At 39.8% G+C, this 17206-nt stretch overlaps 1 protein-coding gene across 1 annotated transcript; it reads right to left on the bottom strand.

Moving 5' to 3' along the window:
• Positions 1 to 404: 404 nt before the first annotated feature.
• LOC140303643 (adenosine receptor A1-like) lies at positions 405 to 13192 on the bottom strand. The gene is made up of 3 exons (XM_072382479.1): positions 12407 to 13192; positions 2708 to 3002; positions 405 to 2573 (listed from the first exon to the last, which is right to left on the bottom strand). The coding sequence occupies exons 1-3, from the start codon at positions 12745 to 12747 to the stop codon at positions 2190 to 2192; spliced, it is 1020 nt and encodes a 339-aa protein (XP_072238580.1). The 5' UTR covers positions 12748 to 13192; the 3' UTR covers positions 405 to 2189.
• Positions 13193 to 17206: the final 4014 nt, after the last annotated feature.

Here is a 17206-nt window from a genome sequence, read left to right as displayed (position 1 = left end):
GGGACATTTTTCTACGGGGAGAACTTTTACTGACTCCTGATAAGCATTGTTTTTTAAATTAAACTTGCTGCTAACTGTCCGTCAGACTGTCCATCAGTTTAGTCACAATGCACTGTTTTCTCTCAAGCATGTTGTTCACCGCTCCACATCCTAACAAACTGTTAACTATTAGTTGACAAACTTATTAAAAAGACCAACCAAAAGGAACAGTACTTTCACACAGTTTATTAAATGATGTAATTGAGCTGTCAGTTCTTGTCTCATGACAGTCAGGACACTTCGGCTCTGACAGATGCTTTTGAATAAAAAATGGATGATGCTGCACATTTTTTTTTTTAGTAGTCAGACCCTCCATTCACTCAAAGGTCACCGTTGTCAAGATCGCTGCTGACCATTGATGAAAATTCACAGGTCAAGTTAATCAGAGGTTTTTTTTTGTCAATGAACTTCAGAGCTCAGTAATTCTATTGAAATTAACTCAATACCACACACAGTGTTTTAACACCTTACAAATAAGGTAAAGTAAGAAAATATTCACATGGAAACAGTGTAATGTTAAGCAGCTTCAATAACTCTTGTTTGTTTGTTTGCATGGATGGTGTTGCATGTGTTGGTGCATGTGCAATATACATGCTAGTAAGCTGTAGAAATTTAGAGGATGAGGGTTACCTCCTCAGAAATGTAAACTGTTGATAAGATCCTCAGCCTCCCCTGGATTCCTATTCATTCCTCACTTATAACACATGTACCTCTCCCAGCCAAATAGCAGAAATCAATTCATGCACGTACAGACAAATGGCCCCTCATCACTGACAGGCTTTGCAGAGACTTATAAAGACAAAAAGTGAGATACCATTTCTTTAAAAAAAAGAAAGAAAAGCAACACAGTGCTCAGTATACACAGCAACATTAATGCTCACTCCTTAAAACAGAGATGCTCAGAGGTTGCAGATGTGCAGCTGCTCTCGGCGAGATGAACATTCAACAGTAATCTTGCACTGACAATTATATGTATATTGATTACATACAGTACTATACACTATTGGTGTCAGCTGTCCCGTTTCAACATGAACACATCATATCAAATCTGACTCGCTGTAAAAGGGTAATATTAATCAGTGCGACTCTGCCCTAGTAAGTCAACAGCTGAGAAGATTTCACGGTTACATCTTTCAACTATTCAGGAGTAAACTTTAGAAGGTAAATAGACAGTGATGTGTGGAGCAGGGGAGCATTATAGAAATAAAATAGTAGTACAGTAGTTCCTACATTCTTCAGATTTACAGTTCTCTTTTCAAAAACATTGACGTGGCTTCAGTTACATGACTGCTGGATCAGTGTTTTTTCACCACTGCCAGTGCTCACAGATTTTTAAAAAGAAACATTAAGTGGTGTGCCCGCTGTTTCTTCAAAAGCTAATGACTAGTATTTGTCATTTTTGTCAGTCAAACGGTCTCTGATATGTATTAAAACATAATCTTCAACATGCGGTAATGCACCACACATTAAGTAAAGGCAATAAGTTTGTTGAGTTGCAAAGTAACATTACAATTTTTAGACCAGAGGTTCACTGAAGGTCCTTCTGAAGGTCCCTGAAGGTGTGTTTTCTCTGGGAAAGCAGTGTGCATCCCATTGTCCAGGGCCCCTTCAAAGCACCATTTGGTTTCACAAACTTTCTGTTTGCCCAGATTTATTCTGTTCACCGAATGCTACATTTAGCCTCAGTTCCAGTTTATTACATTTTCTGTCTTTAAGGCCACAGAATGAAGCATATTGATGTAGAACAAAATGTAGAAGGATAAATAGAGGCCAATACTTTTAATATAGGTCTACAAGTACATTAAATACTGCTATTGTACCACATGTGCTAAAAATACACAATTACTGTTTCAAGTCCAACAGGTTTGCCTTGCAACTGATGAAAAGCCCCTTTTCCCATGTGACATCATTTGGACAGCCAGCGAGAAATCAGTGTCTTCTAATTTGAAGTCTGATTGCAGATATCCAGGCTGCTTTGTAATCCTGCTCTCTTGGCGCAGAGCAGATGAAGAAAACAATTCAGCCCATGCTTTGTCTCACTGTGCCATCAATGCTACCTGCAATCGATCAAGCATAAAAATAATTTTCTGTCCATGAGCGACTGCATTGGGACTTTTCAGTTGCACAGCAATCAAATTAGTAGCCAAAGGTCACACATCGTCATCATCATCATCATTCTGCCTCTGCCTCGTCCCATGACTCTGTCCTCTCTGGCTCCCTCTTTGAGGAAGACGACCAACTGGATCTTGACAAAGCATGTACTGTTTCCAGATTTTCCGGAACGCTGTGCGAAACTTCTTGATACGGAAAGCGTAAACAATAGGGTTGACAGCCGAGTTGCCATGGGTGAGAATGATGGCAATGTAAACGAGGAACATTGGCTTGTTGCAGGCAGGGCAGAAGAGCGTTATGCAGTTGAGGATGTGAAGCGGGAGCCAACTGACTGCGAAGAGGAATAGAACGAGGGCAAGAGATTTGGCTAACTTAAGCTCCTTTCCAAAGTAACGCCTGGGATCTGTGTGACTTGCTGTTACCTACAAAGAGATTAAACAGTTAACACAAAAATGTTGTAGCTCAGACCTACTGATATTTTCACAAAATAATGTTGATTGCTTCATGTCATATGAACCAATCACATTGCTCAGACACATACAGGGGAAAGCTTTACCTTTTTGTTGAGCTGCTTGTGGATCATGTAAAAAATCTCCACATAGATGGCCAGCATGAGTAACAGAGGAGGAAGCACCCAGCCAAAGAAGTTGAAGTAGACCATGTAGTCCATGCTAATGACCGTCTCAAACTCACAGGTCACCAGCAGCTCATCAGTGATCATGGAGCCATTGTCATGGAGACGCTGCAGGTTATTCCAGCCCAACATGGGTGTGAGGCCCACAATGATGGACACAAGCCAACACAATAACACGGCTGTGCCAGCTCGCCGAGGGGTCACCACTCGCTTGTAACTATGGCAACAAGGGAGAAGATGAAACATTGAGTAAAAAAATCCGTTTTGGATAGATGTCATGACTGTGAGCAAGCTGCTGAAATTTCACTGCTTTTTCTTTGCCAAGACATGAGCTGAGGCAGAGGTACGTTATCAGAGCCATTTGTCCAATGCCTAGGGTAATTATTTGATTATTATTTATCTGTTTTTTTTATTTTATCTTCTGGACCCACATGAAATAGTAAAAATTAATAACTTGAAATTACGATGATAGACAGACTTTTTGAATAAAAAAAAGGTGACAAGCTGTGGGTGCTTATAGACGGGTTTCTTGTACACAAACATTACTGGATCCAGGGGGCAAAATCACTGTTGTTAGTAATAAGTCAGTCATACTATCTGATAGTTCTGTCATGATTATAGTTTTTGTTTTCATGTTTCAGGTTTCTGTCATGTCACTAGTTTTGCCATAGTTTCCTTTAGTCACATCTGTTAGTTTTGTTCCTTGTTTAAGTAATTAGTTTTGCCATGGTTTCGTTAGTTTCTCTTGCCCTGCCATTTAGCTTCACTCACTTCACCTGTGCGTTCCCCCTTAGCTGCACTCCATTACTAATCACCTCCCTTCAGTATTTAGTTTCCAGATTCTCCATGCACTCTGCCAGATCCTCACTGTCATGAATGTGTCCGTTACGCATCTCACGTCAGGTTTGTCACAGTCATAGTGCACCTCAGGTTTTGTTTTGTTAAGTGTTTTTGGTTTTCCGGCTCAGCTGCACTTTGTGTTTTACTTGTGTTCTTGGAAATAAATCAAGTTTTTGTTTTTCTGAGATATCTGCATCTGGGTCCTACTTCCACACCAAGCCACACCACAGCTAACCAACCCGTTCTGACAAGTTCAGTTTTATTATAGACCTGTGGAAAGACTTTTTTTCTTAACAAGCTTACCTGATTTTTCAACTCTGGCTGTTTTCTGTGCTTCACTTATTTGACAATCTGAGCTGCATGGCAGTAACGTGACTTTCACTGGACTCGAAATGTAATAGCATTCACAACAAGTTTACAACCTGCCACAGCTACTGTACTAAATACCTCAAACAAATCATAGTCAAGACCACAACAAACCTGGTAATAAAGGCCAAAACTGATAGACCAGCCAAGAAGGGCATTGTTCAGAGGGTAAAAAAGAGGCAGAAAATAACATCTGCAGTAGAGATTAAAGTATCTGTCCAAAGGATCGTTTTTAGCCTTAAAGTCCACAATTTATGGAAATTGGAGTGGCCTAAAAAAAAAAGCCATTACTTTAAGAAAAAAATCAAGAATGTGTGTTTTCCAAAGGGCATTTGGTAAACTTCAAGCATATAAAAGAAAGTACCCTGGTCAGATAAGACTAAAATTAAACTTTTTGGCCTTCAAGGAATTTGTGATGCATACCTAATATCTCTAATCACTATGGTATCATCATCCCCTCAGGGAAGCATGTTGGTGCCATCAACAGGGCCAGGCAAACTTGTCAGAATTGAAGGAATAAAACCAGTTTCAGTCTTCCAAAGAATTGAGACTAGCCCCTTATTTCAGTTCACAATTTGCACACACCTGATTTCTCCTCTCAGCTCCTATATTTGTGACTTTGTCCCTCCCACGAGAGGTGCAGGTAGAGGAGACAACAACAGACATGAGGAGAAATAAGGCACGGTGGGAGGCATGTAATAAAATGAGATGTCCTTGCCTCAGAGTTATTTCAAACCAATTTCAGCTAAATATGAAGTATGTGACACAACAGCTTCATCTAACCATTTCTTAGCTACAACTCCACTGTTCATATAATTCTTTCTGTCAAACGAACATACTTTGAATTCAATTTAAAGTGTACAATTAATGTGCCCCATCCCCCTCACATGGGGCATGTGCCAAAGAAACTTCTGCAATGATACACTTCTATCCTTTCTTATAGTCCCTCCAATAAACATCCTCTCTCCTCCGGGTGCATTTTAGGACTCGAGACACTCTTCAGAATATTTTTCCGTGAACAGTTTCTGGAGAGAGAAGCAAGGAGGTTGAAATTAGATAAATGACATGAGCATTGGCCAGAGACCTGTCCAAGGCGTAACTTGCCTTTTGCCCACTGCTGGTTGAGATAGGCTCCAGCAATCCTGATGGATGGATGGACAGACGGAGATGACCCTAAGTATATGTCTTAGTCAAAGGCCAGACCTCAGTCGAATTGAGATTTAGATATGACTGATATGGCTTGAAGACACACACACAGAACTCTGAAGTTCTGCCTAGAGGAGTGAGTATAAATCCAAGTACCAGACTTTTACATACCCCAAAAGACATGCAGTTGTAATTGCTGAAAAAACGGGCTCTACGATATATTGATCTTTGTTTTGTTTTTTTAAATCATTCTAACATTTAAAAAAAAAACTACAACAAAGGCACTGTCTTTCAGTCTGTTTGTCTGCCAGTGGGATTATGCAAAAAACATGGGCAAAAGAAGAAGGAAGTGTAAGATAACTTTCTTTAAAACTACAAAACAGAACAAAGGCCTCGGTGGACAATACCCTAGTACCCTTCTTTTTAAGCTACAAAAGGTTTTAATAACTGCAAACAACTTTGCCACTTTTCTCAACAGACCGAACCTTTTCAAACAGGATCATCGTCTCCACTTAAACCTTGCAGGATCCCGCCTCCTGTCTCAAAACATTTATCTCACTCTGCAGCCCTGCAAGGCCCTCTCTGCCCAGACACCTCCACCTGCATGACTGTTTAGACAATGCATATCCACTCACACTATCCCACCTTCCACAATCACCTGCTACTCTACTGTTCCATCTAAGGTCACCACACCCTACTACAGCCCCCCCATCATCCTCTCCAGGTAACAACACATGAACTGTTTAATTCTCCAAAACGGGTCAACAGCTCTAGTCTCATCTGAGCTCTGCCCCACACCCTAAGCTTAACCCAATAGAGTTTAAGAATAGGAAAGGTTTAGGTTTTATTCACTTGAATATCAGGAGTATCATTCAACAAGATAAGCTGGATCATCTTTTCAGACAATTTGCATTAATTTATGTCATATCTGAAAATCCTGGTGACACATACACATCCTGATATTGTAGTTTTATCTGAAACTCGGTTGAAATGCACTGTGACTGACTCTGAGATAGCCTTGAATGATTTTAACCTTTTTAGAATTGATAGAAAATCAAGAGAGGGAGGGGTGGCTATCTATGTAAAAGCTTGTTTAAACTGCACTGTTCTTAATGCTGTCACTGTAGAGATGTTTTTAGCTCTAAAAATATCATTACTGTGGTTGGCATATACAGACCTCCATCTGCTTACGCCTCAGTTGTTGTCATGATAGCTGATCTGTTAGTTCCATATATAAACTCATTGTATAGGGTGATTTTAATTGAAGCTGGTTGAACTCTTCCTCTGATCATTTAAAAGCGGCATGTACAAATATCAATCTTCCTCAGGTAATTACTGATCCTACAAAACCGAACTTAAAAGATCCATCAAAGTCATCTCTGATTGACTTAATTTTAACAAATTGAAGGGAGAAGATCTCTGACTCTGCAGTATTTGAACTTGGTATTAGCGATCATTGCCAAATAGGCTGTACCAGAACTGCAAAAATGAAAAAATTAGGTCCACGCCTGGTATCCAGACGGAACCTGAAACATCTCAATGAGCAGGCTTTTTAACTGATCTCTTGAATAATAATATTTATGACACTGTTAAAATCCCAGATGTAGATCTAGCTCTTGACCATTTCCGTAAACTCCATAGTTGATAAACATGCCCCTTTTAGAAAATATAGAACTCAGAACGGGTCTAGTCCCTGACTTTCGGCAGAACTATCTTCTGTACTTAAAAAAATAAATAAATCTTGGATGCTAGCTCGGCGTACGAGGGACCCAGGTCATTGGCTTGCTTTTAGGCAGCTTAGAAATAAATGTACAGCAGCAATAAGAAAGGCCAAGTCTGATCATTATCTAAATTTGATTCCCAAAGCCTACTCAAATCCAACAAAATTCTGGAGGTTGGTAAACTCTATTAACCATAAATCTTCTCCTTCACTTCCTACTATCACTACACCTGATGGATGCTCACTTTCAGATTATAAAGAAATATGTGCTGCTTTTAATCAACATTTTGTGTCTGCTGGAAACTTATTTGACCATACATACACAGGACCCCCTCTGCCTATCATTAATTCCGACATCAACATGTTACCAAAGCCCTGTTTCAGCCTACAGCTTTTCTCTCCTGGTGAAGTGGCCAAGGCTTTTCATACTTTAGACAATAAGAAATCTGTTGGCGAGGACAAACTCGACAAATACATCCTAAAGCTAGCTATATATTATAGTAAATTATGTAACACATATTTTTCACCTTTCGATTTCATCTGGTACAGTTCCTAAAGTTTGGAAAACTGCCTGAGTAACTCCCTTACATAATGGCGATGGAACAGCCAACAGGCCCGTATCCAAACTATCCTGTCTGGCAAAAATATTGGACTCACTAGTTATGTTTATGCATTTAGCAGACGCTTTTATCCAAAGCAACTTACAAATGAAGATATAACAAGCTATATAATTTTTTATTTTTTTTAAAAAGCTAACAATAAACTACATAGAAGGAACCCACTAGTCAGACTCTGTCAGAGGTGACAGAGTAGAGATAGAGCGCAGGCATAGAGGAAAGCACAGAAAGATAAAGTGCAGAGATAGAGGGGGTAGGGAAGTACAAGGTAAGTGCTGGGATAGGAGATGCTCTCTGAAGAGCTGGGTTTCTTGAAGATAGACAGGGACGCCCCTGTTCTGGTAGCGCTTGGTAGGTCATTCCACCATCGTGGAACAACACAGGAAAAGAGTTTGGATTGTCTTAAGCATGGTGTAGGCACTGCTAGACGACAATCCTGCGACGAACGGAGGGACCGAGTTGTGACATAAGCCTTTGCAAGAGCATTCAAATAGATGGGAGCCGTTCCATTAAGCAGGGTAGCCAGTGGAGTTCAATGAACAGAGGGGTGACGTGTGTTCATTTAGGCTGATCGAAGACCAGACACGCCGCCGCGTTCTGGACCATCTGCAGAGGTTTCATAGTACAGGCTGGGAGACCAGTTAAGAGAGCATTGCAGTAGTCAAGGCGGGAAACAATCAACTTAGTTAACAATCAACTTAAAAATTGTCTCTCGGTAACCTCTGTTCTAAGTATTCATCAATCTGGTTTTCGAGAAAAACACAGCACTATTACCGCTGCAACACTGGTCTTAAATGATATCATTCTGGCTTTAAATAAAAAGAAACACTGCAGATCTTATTGACCTCTCAACGGCCTTCGATACAGTTGACCATGAACTGCTCTTAACTGCACTTCTCAATATTGGATTTGATAATATCGCTTTTAAATGGTTTAAAAGTTACCTTACAGACAGACAGCAATGTGTGACTCTCTGTAATGTTAAATCAGACTTTGCTCATGTTGCAAAAGGCATACTTTTAATTCAAGTCTTTATCATACATGCTCAAAGGACTGGCTCACACTGAAAGTTCCCTCTGTTTGCACTGAATTTGGAAAGTCCACTTTTTCTTACTGCGCACCTCAAGCCTGGAATACCTTACAAAACCATCTGAAACTTACCACACTCATATACTTTGGAAATGATAAAATCCATAATCACACCTTATTTTACTTCCTACTGCTTCCTACTTCCTAGTCTTTCCATAACTCTCATTACCACATTGAATGCTGTGTACCACTTTTTTGGTGTGTTAACATTACATTATTGGCATGTTTCTGATGGTCTCCAAGTACAATTATTTAATGACATTAATATATACAAAATGTTTAAAGATAGTAATTATTGGTTCACATGAATTCCTGTGACTTACATTGTGAAAGTCTTCAGTGTAGCCATTAATATTGATGAGAAAGCATTGTTTACTAGCATCTGTTGTTAACATACAGCACTACATTGCTAAACAATTTTCTTATTGGATCAATAGAATGACTATGTATATTTATATGTAGAGCTGGAGTGTTTTTTGCATGATTGAAGGAATAACTTCATTATGCTTGCGTTCACTGCAATAAATTGCACACCAGATGCCCAGCGTTTTGATGACAGATAATGTGTGTAAATACACTGTATGATATATACTCATGTCAGTGACAGCCAGCATTAAGTCAACATACAAATATACATAAGCTAATCCCTCAAGATATCCTATTGAAGCCTTCGTGGTTGAACCTCTCCGGGAGCCCCTTCTTGTTCACAGTCTGACTCTGGTTCAAATTGATAAATGTTACTTTGCTCTGTAAGAAACAGTCACTTTCTGTTTGCAAACTATCTCCCTCCCCCGCGGCATTTCCAGCTGTGAAAGTGCATCTCCAGCAGAAATTCTCCTGTGAAATGCTATGAAACACATGTAAACAGTAACTGCAGAAAAAACAATCTGCATGTTCTGCAGAAAACCTGTATGGAAATGGGTTTAGATTATCTAACCATACTAAGATGACATGGCCACATGTGACGTAGTAAAGAAAACTTGATGAACTTGTTTAATCTCACACACAAATCAAACATTGCGAGAACTAGATGCATTTGGTGACGTTTTTGTTGTACGAATACTGTAAAAAGATAATTATTTCAGATAAAATATCTGTTAAGGAGCAACAACTGGCTAAGGATTGCTGGCAATAGCTAACATTTAGCAGCTTTTAGCTAGAAGAAGGTCTGGAATAGGAAAATCAATGAGCAGAGGTGTGATTTAAAGTTTTTGAATCCAGCTTTTAAATATATTATACCTTCTTTACAAAAATACTTAGCCTTGCTATATTGTACTGTACTTTTTTCATTCTTTGAGATCTCAGAGTGACTACAAGTTGAGACAGTTGTGGTAATTTTGTCGTCTTTCTTCAGAACTCTATAGATATGAGTCAATGTCATGCCTTGCCTGCTTTTCAGAAGAATCAAAAGGGAGTTTAACTGACTAACTGTCAGAAATATTCAGCAACAGGATGTTAGCAGCCCTGTCTCTCCAAAACAGGTCTATGATTTCGTAAATGGCAATGTGAGATGATAGATCCATCCATCCATCCATCCATCATCTGCCGCTTCTCCGGGGGTCGGGTCACAGGGGCAGCAGCTTGAGTAGAGAAACCCAGACGTCACTGTCCCTGGCCACTTCCTCCAGCTCTTCCGGGGTGACCCGAGGCGTTCCACGGCCAGCCGAGAGATATAGTCTCTCCAACATGTCCTGGGTCTTCCCTGAGGTCTCCTCCCAGAGGGACGTGCCCGGAACACCTCACCAGGGAGGTGTCCAGGGGGCATCCTAACCAAATGCCCGAGCCACCTCATCTGTCTCCTCTCAATGTGGAGGAGCAGCGGTTCTCACCCTATCTCTAAGGGAGACCCCAGACACCATGTGGAGGAAGCCCATTTCAGCCACTTGTATTCACAATCTCGTTCTTTCGGTCACTATCCACAGCTCGTGACCATAGGTGAGGGTAGGAATGTAGATTGACCGGTAAATCGAGAGCTTCACCTTCTGGCTCAGCTCCTTCTTCACCACGACGGACCGGTGAGATGATAGATAGATTTTTATTTTGAAACGGTATGAGCTAACTTAATCAGATGGAATGCATGACGTCACACTGTCTGTCATATGTGGTAGGTATTTCTCACCCCTTATCACAGCTGCTAATCTGTGGCCAACCTCACACGGCAAAGAAAACGTCACATAGACAAGTTGCAAAAGCCAAATTTTTTATATTTCTTTTTCGTTCCTTTGTTCACAATCCTTCTTTGCTCCCACTTTATTACATATAAAGTGTACACACACTAAGAGTTCAACCAGGGTGAGGCAAACACACACCACATGACTATTGAATGAGACGATCTTTAAAAAGACAAGTAGGTCTTCTCAAATGTGACATCAGTATGCTTTATCTTTTGCATCTGCTATTAATGCATTTCGCTTTCTGTCTGCATGCAGATTATCTTCCCATCTGCCAAAATTTGCTTACTGGATTTAACTGTAGTCTACCTCTGCTGTCTCTGGGATTCGAGTCCTTGTCTCCCTTTGGTTCCACTGGCAAACCAAATCCAACAGCCAAGCTCACCAGAAAGGCATGGGACATTTTCAGATCACAAACCATCCTTATCATTACAGCTTGTCCCCAAACACCTCAGCTATAAAAAGCAACCGGTGCTTAAACGGTGTCCCTCCAGAGTCCCAGGGGAAATTCAGGGAGGGGGAATCAATTTCTGGCTCACATTATCACACAACAGAAAAATACAATTAACTCTTCTTTGAAATTTGAGCTTGCATAGATAGAAGTGCGTTAGTAAATTGATCCTTTACAAGTAGAAGATAAAATTTCTCATTTGTAACAGCTACTTCTTTTTATCTTTATTGTTAAGCACTTCTGTAATCTGCAATTGATGATGATACAGATACTGTATTACTCATTATTCATAACTGATAGTAATTATGAACATTTAATGCAAGAGGGCATAAATGATGTACAAGTTTCTTCTTCTTTCTCTCTGTACATTCTCACAACAACAATCGTGCAGATCACTAATAAATACCAGTTCTACCTAAAATATTCATATAATGGATAACGAGTTATAAATGTTTTCTGAGCAAAGTCACTGTAGCCAGCAATGTCTTCTCAGTGACAGAGTGGCTGTATGTACTTGTGTGCTGTGCTTTTTTTGTGTGTTCGTTAGCAGCTTGAGAAATTTTGCAATCCAAAAAGCACCCACAAAGAGTCTATTGGCCAATCGTGCATTTTGCAACAGACACCTCCAGACTGATGGTCAGATGCCTCAACTTAAAGTGAGTTCTCAGAAAAATGAATAACGCTATGGTGGTAAAATGCTCACAATGAAGAGCCGGATTGTAACAGGAAGAAGCTATCACACACACAAACTCACAATAATTTTGCAGTATAACTAAGTTCTTATAATTCATGCTACTTCTTTAGCTCATTTTCAAGCACATTTGCATTATTTTTTATTCAATTTACAGCTCATAGGCTGTGTGAAATTGTAAGTTGTAATAAAGAGATGATTGATAGAGCGAATGCAACGCATGCGTTCCATGAACATTAACATGAGTTAACTGACTACCTCACAAATCACTGACATATAAGTCGTCTTACTTTCCTAAATAATATAGATGTAACAAACCATATTGAGGTGACGTATTTTTTTTTCAGGTTCAATTAACCCTAAATATTCCACCAAAAATTACAATAAGTTGAGGGTAAAATGGAATCCTTTTTGTCACTGGAGAGAATGTTCTGGTGAGCGCCCTTGGTCCAAGCAGCGGTGCAGACACAAAAGGCTACTGAAAATTAGGCAAGATATTGAAAACTAGTGGAATTCACCTTTAGGCCTACCTCATGGGTATTTTCACTCTCAGATAGCGGTCGATGGCGATGGCCAGAAGCGCAAGGATTGAACTTTGTGTGAGCACGAGCACTGTGCAGGCGACCAGCAGGCAGCTGTAGAAGTGCGTCTGGAGTCCGATGCTGATGGTTATGGCGAGGGGGATGACAAGAGCACCGACTGCAATGTCAGCCAAGGCCAGAGAGACGATGAAACAGAAGGTTGTGTCTCTCAGAGACCGGTTAATACGCACAGCCCAGACGACCATCACATTCCCGATGACAGAGGACAAGGCGATCACTACCTCCATTCCTATGTAGAGAGCCTTCGACGGAGGCAACCCCGAAGTCATGGTCGCGGATGCTGGATGAGTGTGCGCTCAGCCTGAACAAGTCGAGGGAGTTCCCTGTTTGAGTTTTGGGGTATCGACTGAGACACCCTTACTTAAGTTTCGCATTTTTAAGTGTCCCTCAGAAGCAGAAGGTAGCGTGTGTTGCTTTGAGCTGTTGTAGGATCAAGTAGATGACGTATAACCGAGATGCGCTTTAGACGCATAAGTTCTCCAGATTCCGAGAATGCAGTCAGACTGGCGGGACGGACCGGGATACAGTATGACTCACAAGCTTGTTCCGAAAGAGCTTATTAATACGCGGATTTTGCATGTGGCAAGCGTCAAAGATAAACAGAATGAAGTCCCAACGGTGTCTGCTCCTGCAAAAATCTGTCATTTTGATAATTGCGCCATCAGTCGTTCCATCAGTGTGTACCCCTTTCTTTTAGAGTGGATGTGTCTTAACAGGCACATCTTTCTTGCACGTGTGACTGAATGCTCGCCCTGTGTGGGAGTGGACACAGTTGGTCCTGGGGAGGAGACAATCAGATAGCCTACTGATTTATATGACAGGTGCTTCTCACACTAAAATGCCCACATGTCAAATATTTAGACCCTTGTGTATTTAGACCACCAACCTTTAAAAAGTAGCTGTTGGGGGAGAATGTGATGTGTCATATATGACAGCAATTACAGAAATACAGTGTTGGAAAAGTGAAAAGCACGTGAGAACAAGTGAGGCTTTCACACTGGAGAAGATACACTAAATGAATAGGAGAAGCAGACAGATGATCAGTGCTTTGTGCTGGAGAGAGACAATAAAACCATATAGGACAGCATGAGGTTGGTATCAGTGGGAAACAGCTGTAACCTGCTGCAAAACAGATACACCCAAACAAACATAAAAATATAAATTAGAGACATATAAGCTGCTTACACAGGAAGCATAAAGACACCAATATATAATAATTTTCATTGTCTGTGAATGGGGCTTTTTTGTAGACTTTTTTAAGAGAAAGTGTGTATGCCTGCTGAGTCAGAATGGCTGGGTTCACATCCGGACAGCCTGTTAACAGACAGGATGATCAGCATCAGGGCTTCCTTCTCTCACCTTGAACACAGTGACAGTCCTTCCTCTGACAACGACTTATGTTTTTCTCCACCCTCAATCATTCATGGGTCTGGAACTCCTCAATGACTTGACCCTCGATCACTTCCACCACACAGCAGATAAAATTGGGGACACCCAACTCAAGGTCGCTTTGAGTTACTTTTCTTCCCCATTCGTTAGAAACCATTTACTGATGAGTATTCATTACCTAAATTTAATAATTTCATCAAGAGGAGCCATTACATGGTATGAATGAATTCAGAACAGTAAAACTGACTTGAAATATCCCCATGATAAAGCATAGGAGACATTACAGCAATTTTGTGCTCTAACGTTTTTGGCCATTACACAGATGACAAAAAGGAGCAACTTTCTGGCTCAGACTGTGCATGAGACAGGGGTATCTCCTCACCATGTTATTACTATTTCTCACTGACTAAATGATCATTTCATACATGGTTACAGCTCTGGCATGCACCAACTGTGGGAAAGTGTTCTGGCAATGACCTTTGGAAGAATGTATTCACATTAAACGTAATATTTAGTTGATTCCCAAACAGAAGAGGGCATTTGAAAGTTTTTCTCAAATTGTTAATACTGCTTGGAATAATATTGTTTGAAGTTTATTACCAGAACTGTGTGTTTGTGGCATTTGATGATATAATTTAAAATAGTATCTCTAAGGATTTTGCTTCTGAATAAGACTATTTTGGTATGTTTTGGGGTGGTCTGTATTACTGGTTTTAGAGCATATCTGAATAATGATTGAAACTCTTGATGTTGTCACGTTTAAGCTTTTATGTTAAGAAAAAAGCCTAAACGTGGTCTCTCAACCGTTCCTGATTAAGCAGTTGCACTTCTTTTCATGATATCAAAGTTTGTGTGTGTGCAAATGAACAGGCTGTGCAGACTTACTTTACTGAGTCAATATTCTACCAGACTTGAAAGATTTTATCGTTACAGGAGCAACTCATTATTGATGATTAATGACGATGGTTTCTTTGGGATTCATGGAGTGCTGACCTTCTGAACAAAATGTGACAAATGCTGCTGTAGAGCTGGGCATTCTCAGAATAAATTCTTCATTTGATGACACACAATCTTTTTTTTTTTTTTAGTGCAACACTGCATTTGCTAACTCACAGGAAGGATCTTCGGTTGATTTTTATCTTCTTCTGGGTTCAGACTATGCGTGCTGCAATGTGCTCTGAACCACATACCAACATGTAAAATCTAACATCAAAAACAATACTACGATCTATGCCCATTAAGCTGCAAATCCTTCAGGCTGTGTCGTAAACAATATGTCTGGGAGCAGTTTTCAAAGAATAACTGAATGAGTTATGCTATTGTTGTCAGGATCGGTGGTGAGGTAGGACCCAGATGCAGTTCTTTAACTTCAAAAAAGGTTTATTCCAAAAACAGGGAGCAAGGCAAAACAGAGGGTGCGGCAGAGCCGGATTCAAAAATATTCAAATGATGAACGAACAAAGCAAGACTATGAAAAAAACAAGACAAGACTTATGAATAACTATGAACAAAAGGAACAAGACTATGACCATGAATAAATACTGTGACTTTGAGGCAGGAAACCAGCCTTAACTCTCATGATCTGTAGCATGAAGGGTTGGTGAGAATTCTGCAATGAATGAAAGGAAACCAGGAGACTAAATGCTGTGGAGGGAGTGATTAGTGAATGACGTGCAGCTGTGAACAATGAAGCAGGTGACATGAGTGAAACTAGGTAGCAGGGGAAAAACATGGCAAGAACATAACCTGAAAACAAGACTATTAAAACATAAACTGTGACATGAAAAACGAACTGTGACATAAAAACCTAAACTGGGACAATTGTATATTTGACTCTAGCTGCTGTTAGCTTCTGTTTTCCAACTAGTCTTATTATAGCAAAGATACTAGCATACTAAAATCAGTCAGTTTGTATTTGCTCCCCGCTTAACTTTGAGCTTTGATGAGAGAGCTCTGGTCAGTTGACTCTGTCCCAGTTCCAAGGTTACCAGAAATACACTTTAGTCTGGAATCGTGAACTCATTGTCTTTTGTTTATTAAGCACTTTTGTATATTAAAAAAGTACTTCCAGATTAAAAGCAAATCTACTGCTCTATTGATACTATGATCACTTAGCTAAAAAATGATCTTTTACTTATTTCACAGGCCACAATTCACTAAGCATCTAGTTTCACTGCTGGACAGACACAAAAGAAGAAAAAAAGACTATTTATAAAATTAAAGTGTGACAAATTAGTAGCACTGTTAAAAATAAATTGATAGTGTTTATGTTGATCCTTCTTGTGAACATTTTCGCAAATGTTTTTAATATGTTAATGTGGGTCTGTTCATTATTCTATCCTTGCTGTAAGAAAATGTGGACAAAAATAACAAATTGTAAAACACTGATGTTACAAGTTAAACTATGTCAAATCAAAACAGCAGTTGATTTCTGACAGCAAACACTTTTTAGTTCCATTTCAAGGAACGAAGCCTTACGGGCCTGCTGAATATGTCCCAGCTCGCAGAGAACTCCATTGTGTTGAATCCATGTGGTGGCTTTTGAAGCATGATAATTTAAGGAGAGAACGTGCAGCTCCTCATCAGCCCTCTCCAGCTCTAAATGGAGGGAATTGTTCACTTTACGGCTGAGATGAGCCTCTTATTACGAGCACTTCATTAGCTGACCTCTGAGATGAAAAACAGCATGAACTGAACCTGAGAATTCGGCAAAATGTGGAAGAACTGAAATAGTATTTCTGCAACTTAACAACATAACATCTGTCTGTTCAAGCAGAACATTTCAAATATTAAATCCCTAAGTAGAATTTTACTGTGTTTTAGTGCATTTTAGAGGGTTAATCAGCTTGGTTCTTGACTAAAATAACCAGTCATACAATTGCTATATTTTGCCCCATTAGCAATAAATAAAACAATAGTATCGCAAAAATAAGGGGAATAAAGAAACTGTCAGAGAGAACAGACAGTTTTCTGAGAAGGCTATTCGGAAACCCCCAAAAGAACCTATAATTAATCAATTTACATGCTCATTTTGAAGGTTTCTGGAACTTTCCAACTTAATTTATACTTTAAAAATATCAGTTTGGCACATGTTGCATATTTATTCAATCACATGGGCCTATCCAGTAGAGCAATGCATCCTGTTTGAAAAACAAAGGTTAAAGACGTTATAATTTTGTGGTTAGATGGATCAAACACGTTCAAACAAGTTTCAGATAATTAAATAAGTTCAAACTTACAAACTGGCAGTACCAGGCTTGATAGCATGTTTCTAGCAAAGGAGTACTGCCAGCAGATTTTTGTCTCTGTTATGAAGTCACTGTGTGTTGTGTAGTATTT

Source organism: Leuresthes tenuis, unplaced genomic scaffold, assembly GCF_036924035.1.
Source record: "Leuresthes tenuis unplaced genomic scaffold, fLeuTen1.0.hap1 SCAF_3, whole genome shotgun sequence".
In the NCBI taxonomy this organism is placed as follows: domain Eukaryota; kingdom Metazoa; phylum Chordata; class Actinopteri; order Atheriniformes; family Atherinopsidae; genus Leuresthes; species Leuresthes tenuis.
This window is presented reverse-complemented; position numbering and strand designations above follow the sequence as displayed.

What these genes read in the sequence shown, in the direction of transcription:
- LOC140303643 (XM_072382479.1), bottom strand. Translation starts at nt 12,747, where the DNA reads ATGACTTCGGGGTTGCCTCCGTCGAAGGCTCTCTACATAGGAATGGAG. An exon ending in AGAGTGAAAATACCCATGAG is followed by an intron (nt 3,003 to 12,406) that starts GTAGGCCTAAAG and finishes TTGTTGCCATAG; the next exon opens with TTACAAGCGAGTGGTGACCC. An exon ending in ACAAGCAGCTCAACAAAAAG is followed by an intron (nt 2,574 to 2,707) that starts GTAAAGCTTTCC and finishes ATCTCTTTGTAG; the next exon opens with GTAACAGCAAGTCACACAGA.